General features: G+C 38.3%; 1 protein-coding gene across 1 annotated transcript in view; it reads left to right on the forward strand.

Moving 5' to 3' along the window:
• HADHA (hydroxyacyl-CoA dehydrogenase trifunctional multienzyme complex subunit alpha) overlaps positions 1-10289 on the forward strand; it is a 52983-nt gene that overhangs the window by 14072 nt on the left and 28622 nt on the right. Inside the window, exons 5-7 of the mRNA XM_007938885.2 lie at positions 2861-2999; positions 6574-6693; positions 8742-8844. Of these exons, the coding sequence (XP_007937076.1) occupies positions 2861-2999; positions 6574-6693; positions 8742-8844 (362 nt within the window). The remainder of the gene's footprint in view (positions 1-2860; positions 3000-6573; positions 6694-8741; positions 8845-10289) is intronic.

Below are 10289 nucleotides of genomic sequence, written 5' to 3' on the forward strand. Positions count from 1 at the left end.
TATGTGCCGTCGAGTCAAACCTGACTCATAGCGACCCCTCCTTGGGTTTCCGAGGCAGTATCACTACGGAAGTAGGATTGCCCAATCTTCCTTCCGATGAGTGGCTGGTGGGTTTGAACCGCCAGCCGTCTGGTTAGCAGGCAAGTGTCTTAGCCACTGTGCTACCAGAGTTCCGTTAGCTCTCAAAAACATAATGTTAAGTTAAAAATAAAGCAAGTTACAGAACGTTTCATACAGTGTATCATTTATATAAATGTCTTTAAACCACATATGAAATCATTCTGTACATTATGGACGTAAATATGTACAGTTTGATCTGGAAGGATGTGAACATATGAAACATGAAAATGGACTGGAAAAGGTAATCAAAGGGAATTTTTCAAATGCAAGTCATGTTTCCTTTCCATTTTTCAAATGGTGGATTGTATGCATGTATGTTGTTGTTATGTGCCATCGAGTTGTCTCTGACTCGAAGCGACCCCTCCTTGGGTTTCCGAGGCGGTATCGCTGCCCAAGTAGATTGCCCAGTCTTCCTTCTGAGGAGTGGCTAGTGGGTTTGAACCACCAGCCTTCTAGTTAGTGGTCTTGTGCCTTAGGCACTATGCCACCAGAGCTCCCATATGTATATATAACTTGTTCAAAATTTTTTAAGAATATAAAAGGGGAAACAGTATCTTCTTATTAGTTTAATGGGTTAAAATGTTAGCAGTTGTTAATTCTGTCAAAATACAGGTATTTGTTGTTTAGTCCAAGGGACTGGTAAACCATGCAGTCCTCAGCCTATATGACCATGAGACTAGAAGAATTAGATGGTGCCTGGCTACCACTGTCAACCGCTCAGAGGGGGATTGGTGCAGGAGATCCTGGATAGAGTGGGAGAACAATGTGGAACAAAACTCTAAATCGTATTAAAAAAAAAAAAAAAAAAAGTCTAAGTTTACTGCTCTGATAGAGCCTGGTGAGACCCCTGAGACTATAGCTCCTAGCCACCTTTCAGGTCTGGAGTTGAACTTAGTCCTGTGGCTTCCAGCCAAACAGTAGATAGGCATATGGGGTTAACAGTTACATCAGGTAGATACACTACTTGGAGCAATCAATCTTGGGAGAACAGAAGGGCAGGTTTGCTCAGAGAACACCTGGGGGCGGGTAGTGTATGGGAGGGAAGAACACAGGGAAGAGGTGACTATGGGGAGGGAGTGGGAAGAGAGCTGTTACATTGCAGGGAACTACAGTCAATGTCATGAGACAAAATGTGTATGAACTGCTGTATGGAAAATGAATTTGCTCTGTAAACTTCCACCCAATTCGCAATAAAAATTTAATTAAAAAAAAAAGGGTATTTGTTCCTTACAGTTTAGGCAATGATGGCCAGCATTATAAGCTTAGCAATTTGTACTTAAATGTCTAATTCAGTTAAGCCTAGCAAAACACTAATGTACCTGACAGTATACCTTTTTTTATCCATAGGAAATACATGTACCCTATATAAGGCTAGCTGAGCACCTTCCAGTGTCTGAAATATAGAATGTACTAGTTATCTTTGGTCCAAAGTACAAAATCCAAAGCTTAAATCTGTTTGGAAATCAAGTATATAGGAAATGAAGCAAACTGAAGTTGAAGGACATAAAGTAAATTACTATACAAAATCTTTTTAATTATTAGGGGAGTTTTTTAGATCCTTCCAAACAACTTGAAAACCTTTTTTTTTTTTTTTTTTTTTCGGTCATTTTGATTGCTGCTTAATCTAATAGCTACTGAATAGTAAAATATTTAATCTAATAATGAAAGTACTTACCAGGAGATGTTTTCTCATCTAGTCACCCAAACCCACTGCCATTGAGTTGATTCCGACTCATAGCAAACTCATTGGGTTTCCAAGGCTGTAAATCTTTACAGAAGTAGGTTACCTCATCTTCTCATGGAGCAGCTGGTGTTTGAACCACTGACCTTCTGGTTAGCAGCCAAATGCTTTCTCATCTGCAGGGCTTTATAATCTGATGATTTGTCGTTGTTGTTGTTGTTGTTGTTGTTGTGTGCTATCGAGTCGGCCCCGTCTCACAGCAACCCCTCCTTGGGTTGCCGAGGCAGTATCACTATGGAAGTATATTGCCCAACCTTCCTTCCGAGGAGTGGCTGGTGGGTTTGAACCACCATCCTTCTGGTTAGCAGTCAAGTGCCTTAGGCATTATGCTACCAGAGCTCCTATGATTTGTCATAGAAGCAAAAATAAATAATGGAAAATTCTTTGTTTCATGTTCTGTGAGTCCAGAACTTTAATTTCTTTAAAAAGAGATGTTGCTGATAATAGTGCTTTTTAATTTTTGAGGCAAAAGTTACTCTTAAACTTCTGAATATTTGAAGGTTCACTACCAGATATTGATAAAAGGTAGAGTAAGTACAGGACCTCTGGTAGCGTAGTGCCTGAGGCACTTGACTGCTAACCAGAAGGCTGGTGGTTCAGACCCCCTAGCCACTCCTCAGAAGGAAGGTGGGGCAATTTACTTCTGTAGTGATACTGCCTCAGAAACCCAAGGAGGGGTCGCTATGAGTCAGGTTCGACTCCACGGCACATAACAACAACAAGTACAGTGAAACCTGTGAGAGCTGGAGCTCAACAAGACTGCCTTGTTTTTCCAGGTCTCACAAGTTTTCCACCTCTGACAAGGTACAGTCTTAACACTTTTCTATGGCTCGTTTTAGTGGGAAACATTTGAGTTTTCCTTCTCTGACAGGTTTCCATCTCACACTGGTTCTGGATTTTACAGATGTTACTATATATAGTGGATGAGGTATTGAACAAATAGGCTGTAGTTTTCACATTTATTTTTTTTCTGTTCTTCATTTTTCATGGATTCTGCAGCATGATAGCCACTTGCAAGACCTCTCAAGAAGTAATACAATTGTCACAAGAAGGACAGAGAACGTTTGAGAAACTTGAAAAGTCCACAAAGCCTATTGTGGCTGCCATCAGTGGTTCCTGCTTGGGAGGAGGACTTGAGGTATAGATTTATTCCAGTCACTGAGACACCATCTAGCTCATTCCTGGGATTCACCAGCAGTAAACCTTTTAACTGTTGTTTGCTAGCAGAAGAATCAACTTTATGTTTAGTTATCAAACTTCTGGATGGGTTTTAAGCTTTATTATTGCATTAACAATCTGAGTGACACAGAACAAATAAATCAAGGTGGCTGAAATTTTCATTTATAAATTTTTTTCATTTATAAATTGAGAAGGTTTGAACTAGATCTCTACAGTTCCTTTCAATTCTAAAAACCTGGTTCAGGTTTGCAGGGCAAAGATTCAGAAGTATGATCCATGCTCTTAAGCTATTTAAGTTTAGTTGAGACACACAAAACATTATGTTTAAGTTCTTTGTGAGTAGAAAATATGATAAATAATAAGATTTGGGAGAAATCTGGACTGGAGCATGTAGGAAGCAAGGAGGAAAAAAAAGAAACTATCTACTGAACATTGATTATATGCTAGGCTCTATGCTAGACATGTTCACATATATGATTTAAGCAAGCCTGTGCCTGGCCCTAAAAGATGAGCAGGATTTGATTAATCAGAAAATAGCAGAGAAAGCATTTCACATTTGGCATGGTGTAAGCAAAGGCAAGGATAAATAAAGCCTGTTGGAATACTGTGAGTAGACTTGCCTGATTGGAAAGGAGAGTGTCTATAGAATACAGGGCTTCTTAACCTGGAGTCCATATAAAATTGTGTGTACACTTTTCTATTGAGAGCTTCCCTAGATTTCAGAAGATTTCCAGGGAGTTGGTGCAACCCAAAAAGAGTCAATAAATTAGGGGAAGTGTGAAGTATGCTAATAAGGCAAATTACAGAAAGTATCAAATGCCAAGCTAAAGAATTTCAGTTTATTCTGTGGGTATTGCCCTCCTTCATGAGTAATCTTTATATCTTCACAAATCCCAAGATGTTATAAAGCTACATTTTCTAAAATCACATGGATTAAGGGTAGGATTGTATATCCAATTACTGTCATTGCTGTTAGTAAGTTGTACCCTTGTAAAAAGTTGAATTGGCAAAAGTTGTATGAAAAATTTACAACAATGAACAAAAAAAAAAAAACTAGCTGCTAAGGCTACTTATGTGCAGCCAGACATCTCATGGGATTTGGTGCTTGTTTTGGAGGTTTAGGTCCCTGATTTCATGGGCCATCCCAGTTAATTGGCCAACTAATGGTTTAGTGCTTCTGTCTATCTGCTAGTCAACTGTGTAGTGACTGGGGTCTTAAAAGCTTGCTATGGCCATCCAAGGCACAATTCATCTCTATTCACCTGCAGAAACTGAGGAGGAAGGAGATATGAAATGTATGGCTTGTTGCCTCCGTGAACAACTGCCTCCTTTGCCCTGAGAACAGAACTGGATGGTGCCTGACTACCATTTCTAAACATTTTGATCAGAGATTCCATAGATGAATCCTGATCAAAAGGAGGGAAATGTAGAACAGGGTTTCAAATTTTCATGGACTCCAGACCTTGTGGAGCCATGGAGGGGGGTGAACCCTGAAATTATTGCCCTGAGATAATCTTTAAATATTAAGTCAGAAATATCCCCTGAAGATTTCTTAAAACCAAACAATGTTGCTTTTAGGTGCTGTCAAGTCAGTTCTGATTCGTGGTGACCCTGTGTACAGCAGAGCAAAATACTGCCCAGTCCTGCATCATCCTCACAACAAGCTATGCTTCAGCCCATTATTGCAGCCAGTGTGTCAGTTCATCTCACTGAGAGTCTTCTTTTTCACTGACCCTCTACTGAACATAATATCCCTCTCCAGGGACTGTTCCCTTCTGATAATATGACCAAAGTATGAGAGACACTGTCTGGCCATTCTCATTTGCAATGAGCATTCAAGCTATACTTCTTCCAAGACAAATTTGATTGTTGTTCTGGCAGTCCATGGATATTCAATATTTTTCTCCAACACCATAATTCAAATGTAGTATTCTTTGGTCTTCCTTATTCATTATCCAGCATCCACCTTTCACATGCATATGAGGCAATTAAGGTCTTTTGCAGCATTTGCTCAGTGCAGTACGTTGTCTGATATCTTGGTTGCTGCTTCGATGGGCGTGGATTGTGTATCCAAATAAAATGAAATCCCTAACAACTTAAATGTTTTCTACATTTATCGTAATGTGGCTTATTGGTCTACTTGTGAGAATTTTAGTTTTCTTTATGTTGAGCTGTAAGCCATACTGAAAGCTGTAGTTTTTGATCTTCATCAGTAAGTGCTTCAAGTCTTCTTCACTTTCAGCAAGCAAGGTTCTGTCATTTACATATCGCATGTTGTTGATGAGCCTTCCTCCAGTCCTGATTCTGCGTTCTTTATATAGTTTACCTTCTTCTATTATTTGCTCAGTATACAGATTGAATAACTATGGTGAAAGGATGTAACCCTAACACACACCTTTCCTAATTTTAAACCATGGAATATCCCTTTGTTATGTTTGAACAACTGCCTCTTGGTCTATGTACAGGCTCCTCATGAGCACAACTGCGTTCTGGAATTCTCGTTCCTTGCAATGTTATCCATAATTTATGATCCACACTGTCAAATGCCTTTGCATAGTCAATAAGACACAAGTGAACATCTTTCTGGTATTCTTTGCTTTCTGCCAAGACCCCTCTGATATCAGCAATGATATCCCTTGTGCCACATCCTCTTGTGAATCCAGCTTGAATTTCTGGAAGCTGTCTGTCAATTTATTGCTGCAACCCTTTTTCAATTATTGTCAGCAAGATTTTACTTGCATGTGATATAAATGAAATTGTTCAGTAATTTCCATGTTCTATTAGATCACTTTTCTTTGGAATGGGCACATATATGGATCTCTTCTGGTCAATTGGCCAGGTAGCTGTCTTCTAAATTTCTTGCATAAACAAGTAGGCACCTTCAGCACTGCATCCACTTGTTGAAACCTATCACTGACATATTCATTCTGTCAAAGCCTGGATCTTTGTTTTCACCAGTGCCTTCAGTGCAGCTTGAACTTCTTCAGTCTTTCCATGGTATTCATAAAGTTTTCAGTGGCCAGTTATAGACCTGGCCACGTCCTTCTTCCAAGGCTGTCATAGTTTGGAAGCTCCACCGAAACCTGTCCACTATGGGTGACCATACTAATATCTGAAATACCAGTGGCATAGTTTCTAGCATCACAACAATGTGAAAGTCACCACAGTGTGATTAAACTGACAGATGAATGGTGGAAATCTAAACAATAGTTTAGCTTAACTAGTAAAAAAAAAGGTCTGCCTTGAGCATTACACTCTTTTATGAACTGTTTATATGGGATCAAATTGAAACAGCAACTCTAAAGATTAGATAGGAACTTTAGAGGGCAGGCAGTTTTTATTAATGAGGAAGGGACAACTCAAAGTGAGAATGATTGCACATTCAAAGAATGTAATCAATGTCACTAAATTGTACATGTAGAAACTTGAGTTGTTTATATTTTACTGTGCATATTCTCAACAATGATGAAAAAATTTAAAAGAGAAAACCCCTACATTTTCTAACTTTCTAATTTTCTTCCATTTGTTTGAAGCTTGCCATTTCATGCCAATACAGAATAGCAACAAAAGATAGAAAAACAGTATTAGGTACTCCTGAAGTTCTGCTGGGGATATTACCAGGAGCGGGAGGCACACAGAGGCTCCCCAAAATGGTGAGTTTAAGACTCCTTTGTGAACTTTGGAACCTCTGTTCCTGCATGCTTCTTTAGATGTATTTCCTCTTATGCAAAAACACATACCATGGGTACTCATTGTAGAACTTCAAAGTAAAATATGTATATATGTAAAATCAGTGACAGATTTCTATTCCTGATATTTATTTGTTTTTTCCCTTCCATAAAATTACTGTTTTTAAATGCTGAAGAAAGATAAAGAGAAGAAACATGTTTTGCCCTTCAGGAGCTTGTAGTTTAATTTGTTCCTTCTTTGTACTGTCTTATCAGTTTTTCAAATTCATGGGTCATATTTCATACTGAGTATATAAGAGGCATACTTTTCCCCCATTATGTTATTTAGATGATGTGATAGTTAAATTTGTGTGTCAACTCGGCTAGGCCATGGTTTTGAGTGGCTAAGCAGCTAGATGTAATTATTCCCCATGATCAGACTGTAATCACCTCCACAGTGGAATCTGCTGAAAGCAGCTAAGTAGTTGCTGTTGGGGGGCAGGGGTGCTGCTTCCAATATATGAGGAGAAGCTTCGAGAAAGGTCTCTAGCTTTTTGGCACATCTGGATCCTGTGTTTGGCCAAGTCTTCACCTCCAGTTCCTGGACAGTTCCAATGGCCTGCCATGTTACCTACCAATCTTGAGATTGTTCCTGAACTTGAACCAGTGGCCTGGTGTGTTGCCTACTGATCTTGGGATTATGCTGTTTTACCTGCTGGTCTTGGGTTTGTCAGCTTCAGCAGCCAGCAGCTGCCTGAGTTAAGAGATGCCTCTACCTCCAGCAGTAATAAGAGGCAGAACTAAGGCCCAAAGTTGAGGGGCCTTTACCCAGCCCCTGGATCCAGCACTCTGAATTTGAATTTCTAACCTCCTTAACTGTAAGAGAATAAATTCCTATTTGTTGAAGTCATTCTATTTGTGGTATTTCTGTTACAGCTTTAGAGAACTAAGACAGAATATTTCTTTGCTTTATTCATTAGAACCAAAAGAGGCCCATCAGGCTTTTGAATTCTTTTTTTTTTTTTTTAGGCTTTTGAATTTTTAAGGTGAATTGGAGGACAGTTAGATGTGGATGCTATAGATAGAACAATCTTAATATTAAATTTGAGAACCCACTGAACCTCATAGCTTCTGACGTCGTAGGTTCTTCAAGCTTCAGCAGAAGCACTCTTAGGAGGGAAATTGATATGAAGTGAGCACAGAAAGATAGGAAGGTTTATGGTGTTAATTTTTAGCTTATAGTGTGCTTTCCTTTATAGGAATGTCTAGAGGGTGCATTGAGTGAATGAATAGCCTATATGAGTAGAACATATTTGCTGAAGTTTTTTGTTTGTTTTGCTGTAGTTGGTGTTTGAATGTTGTTTGAAATCATTCTTCTAGTATTCCACACAAGAAACGTTTCCTTAGCTGAGTCCTGTTTTTGTTGAGCCTAAAATTCTTTGTATAGGTATTGCCAAAACTATCAGGTTTCTCAAATTCTCTACTAGTTCCCATATTGTAATTTTGAATATTATATCAGTGAGATTGAATTTTAGAAAACATATCCAATTAATTCTCCACTTTATCAATCCTAGTCAATAGATATCCTACATAGTGTTAACAGGTAAAGGCTTTTGCTTCAGCTTGAGGTTTCTAATTCCAAAGTTACCTAACTGTATGTTAATGTGTCCTATTACCTATTCACCACCATCACCAGTTGCTGTCAAATCAGTTCTGACTCATAGCAGCCCAGTGGGTTTTGGGGTAGAACTGTGCTCCATAGGGTTTTCTGTGACTGATTTTTCAGAAGTAGATCACCAGGCCTTTCTTTTGAGATGCCACTGGATAGACTTGAGCCTCCTCCCACCTTTCGGTTCACAGCTGAGCACTTAACCATTTGCACTACCCAGAGATGCTCAACTTACTGATAAATAACATAAAAATCTGGTTTGACTTTTCTTAATTAAATATTTATTTTGCTCATTTGATTTGCAAACTATAGTTGTCACTCTAACATGTTTTTCCCAAAACTGTGATGTTTGCTTGTCTACTAGGTGGGTATACCTGCTGCTTTTGACATGATGCTAACTGGTAGGAATATTCGGGCAGACAGAGCAAAGAAAATGGGACTAGTTGACCAATTGGTGGAACCGCTGGGTAAGTGCTAACATTTGTAAGAATTAAGCTTTATAAAATTTCTTATTTTCTTAAGAGTTAATTTCCTTAATATTGATTATAGTAAAACTCAAGTTCTGAAGAAATGGGTAATCATTCTAAAAAGTGAAGTTTTCTAAACTAGCTAGTATTAAATCATTTTCACTATCACTTTAAGTATTTTATTTTATTTGTAATTTGGACATCAGGATTACAGAAATGAGTCCAGTCATTATTCTTGGTTCTTAAATTACCTATATTATTGTCCATGCATGATAAACCTTCATTTTTTGTGTCTGTTTTAAAAATATAATAAACATATCTGAAACAACAAACCTGAAAACTAGAATATTAACAATAATTGATATCTAGCAATGAATACTTCTCCCATATAATTTTTTTGTCTTTCCTCACCCAAAGAAACTACTATTCTAAATCATGTGTTCATCACCCTCTTGCATTTTTTGAATGCACAGTTTGAGTTGTGACAAAAGTATATAGTTCTGTATATACCACCACAGCCATAAAATAGAATTTTTCCAGTATGTAGCTTTTTCTGTCTTCTTTTAGCATAATGCTTTTGAGATTTACCCATGTTGTCATGTTTGTTCCTTCTTAGTGCTAAGTGTTATTTTGTTGTTGTTGTTGTTGTTTTTCCACTGCGAGCAAGTTGATGCCAACTCATAGCAACCCTTGTTGGGTTTCCAAGGCTATAAATCTGTACGGAAGCAGACTACCTCATCTTTCTTCCATGGAGCAGCTGGTAGATTGGAACCACAAACCTTTTGGTTATCAGCCCAATGCCTTAACCACAGCACCACCATAGCTCCTTAATTTGTTTATCTATTCTCCAAATGATGGACATCTGAGTTGTTTCCAGTTTGGGGCTATTCTGAATAAAGCTGCTATGAACATTCATCTATAAGTCTTTGTATAGACATATATTCATTTCTGTTGGATAAATACTGAAGATGGATTAGCTAGCCTATATGATAGATATACATTTAGCTTTTAAGAAGCTGCCAAACTCTCTTCCCAAAGTGGTCATATCCTTTTACCTATCAGCAGTATATGAGTTCCAGTTACCAACCACTTAGTATGGTCAGTCTTTTTAATTTTAGATATTCTAATAGGATAGTCGGGTTTGACTTGACGGCACATAACAACAACAACAACAAATAGGATAGTAGTAATATCTTGTGAGTTTGATTTGTATTCCTAATGACTATGAATTGGAACCCACTTGATGGCACCTAACAACAAGGAGCTCTGGTAGCACAATGACTAAGGCATCTGACCGCTAACTAGTAGGTTGGTGGTTCAAACCTACCAGCCACTCTGTGGAAGCAAGAGTGGTCAATCTACTTCCATAAAGATTTACCATTTCAGAAACCCAGTGGGGGTCACTCTGAGTTGGAATCGACTCAATGGCAGTGTTTTTTTTTTTT

This window comes from Orycteropus afer, unplaced genomic scaffold, assembly GCF_000298275.1.
Source record: "Orycteropus afer afer isolate SDZICR_OR568_19922 unplaced genomic scaffold, OryAfe1.0 scaffold00054, whole genome shotgun sequence".
In the NCBI taxonomy this organism is placed as follows: domain Eukaryota; kingdom Metazoa; phylum Chordata; class Mammalia; order Tubulidentata; family Orycteropodidae; genus Orycteropus; species Orycteropus afer.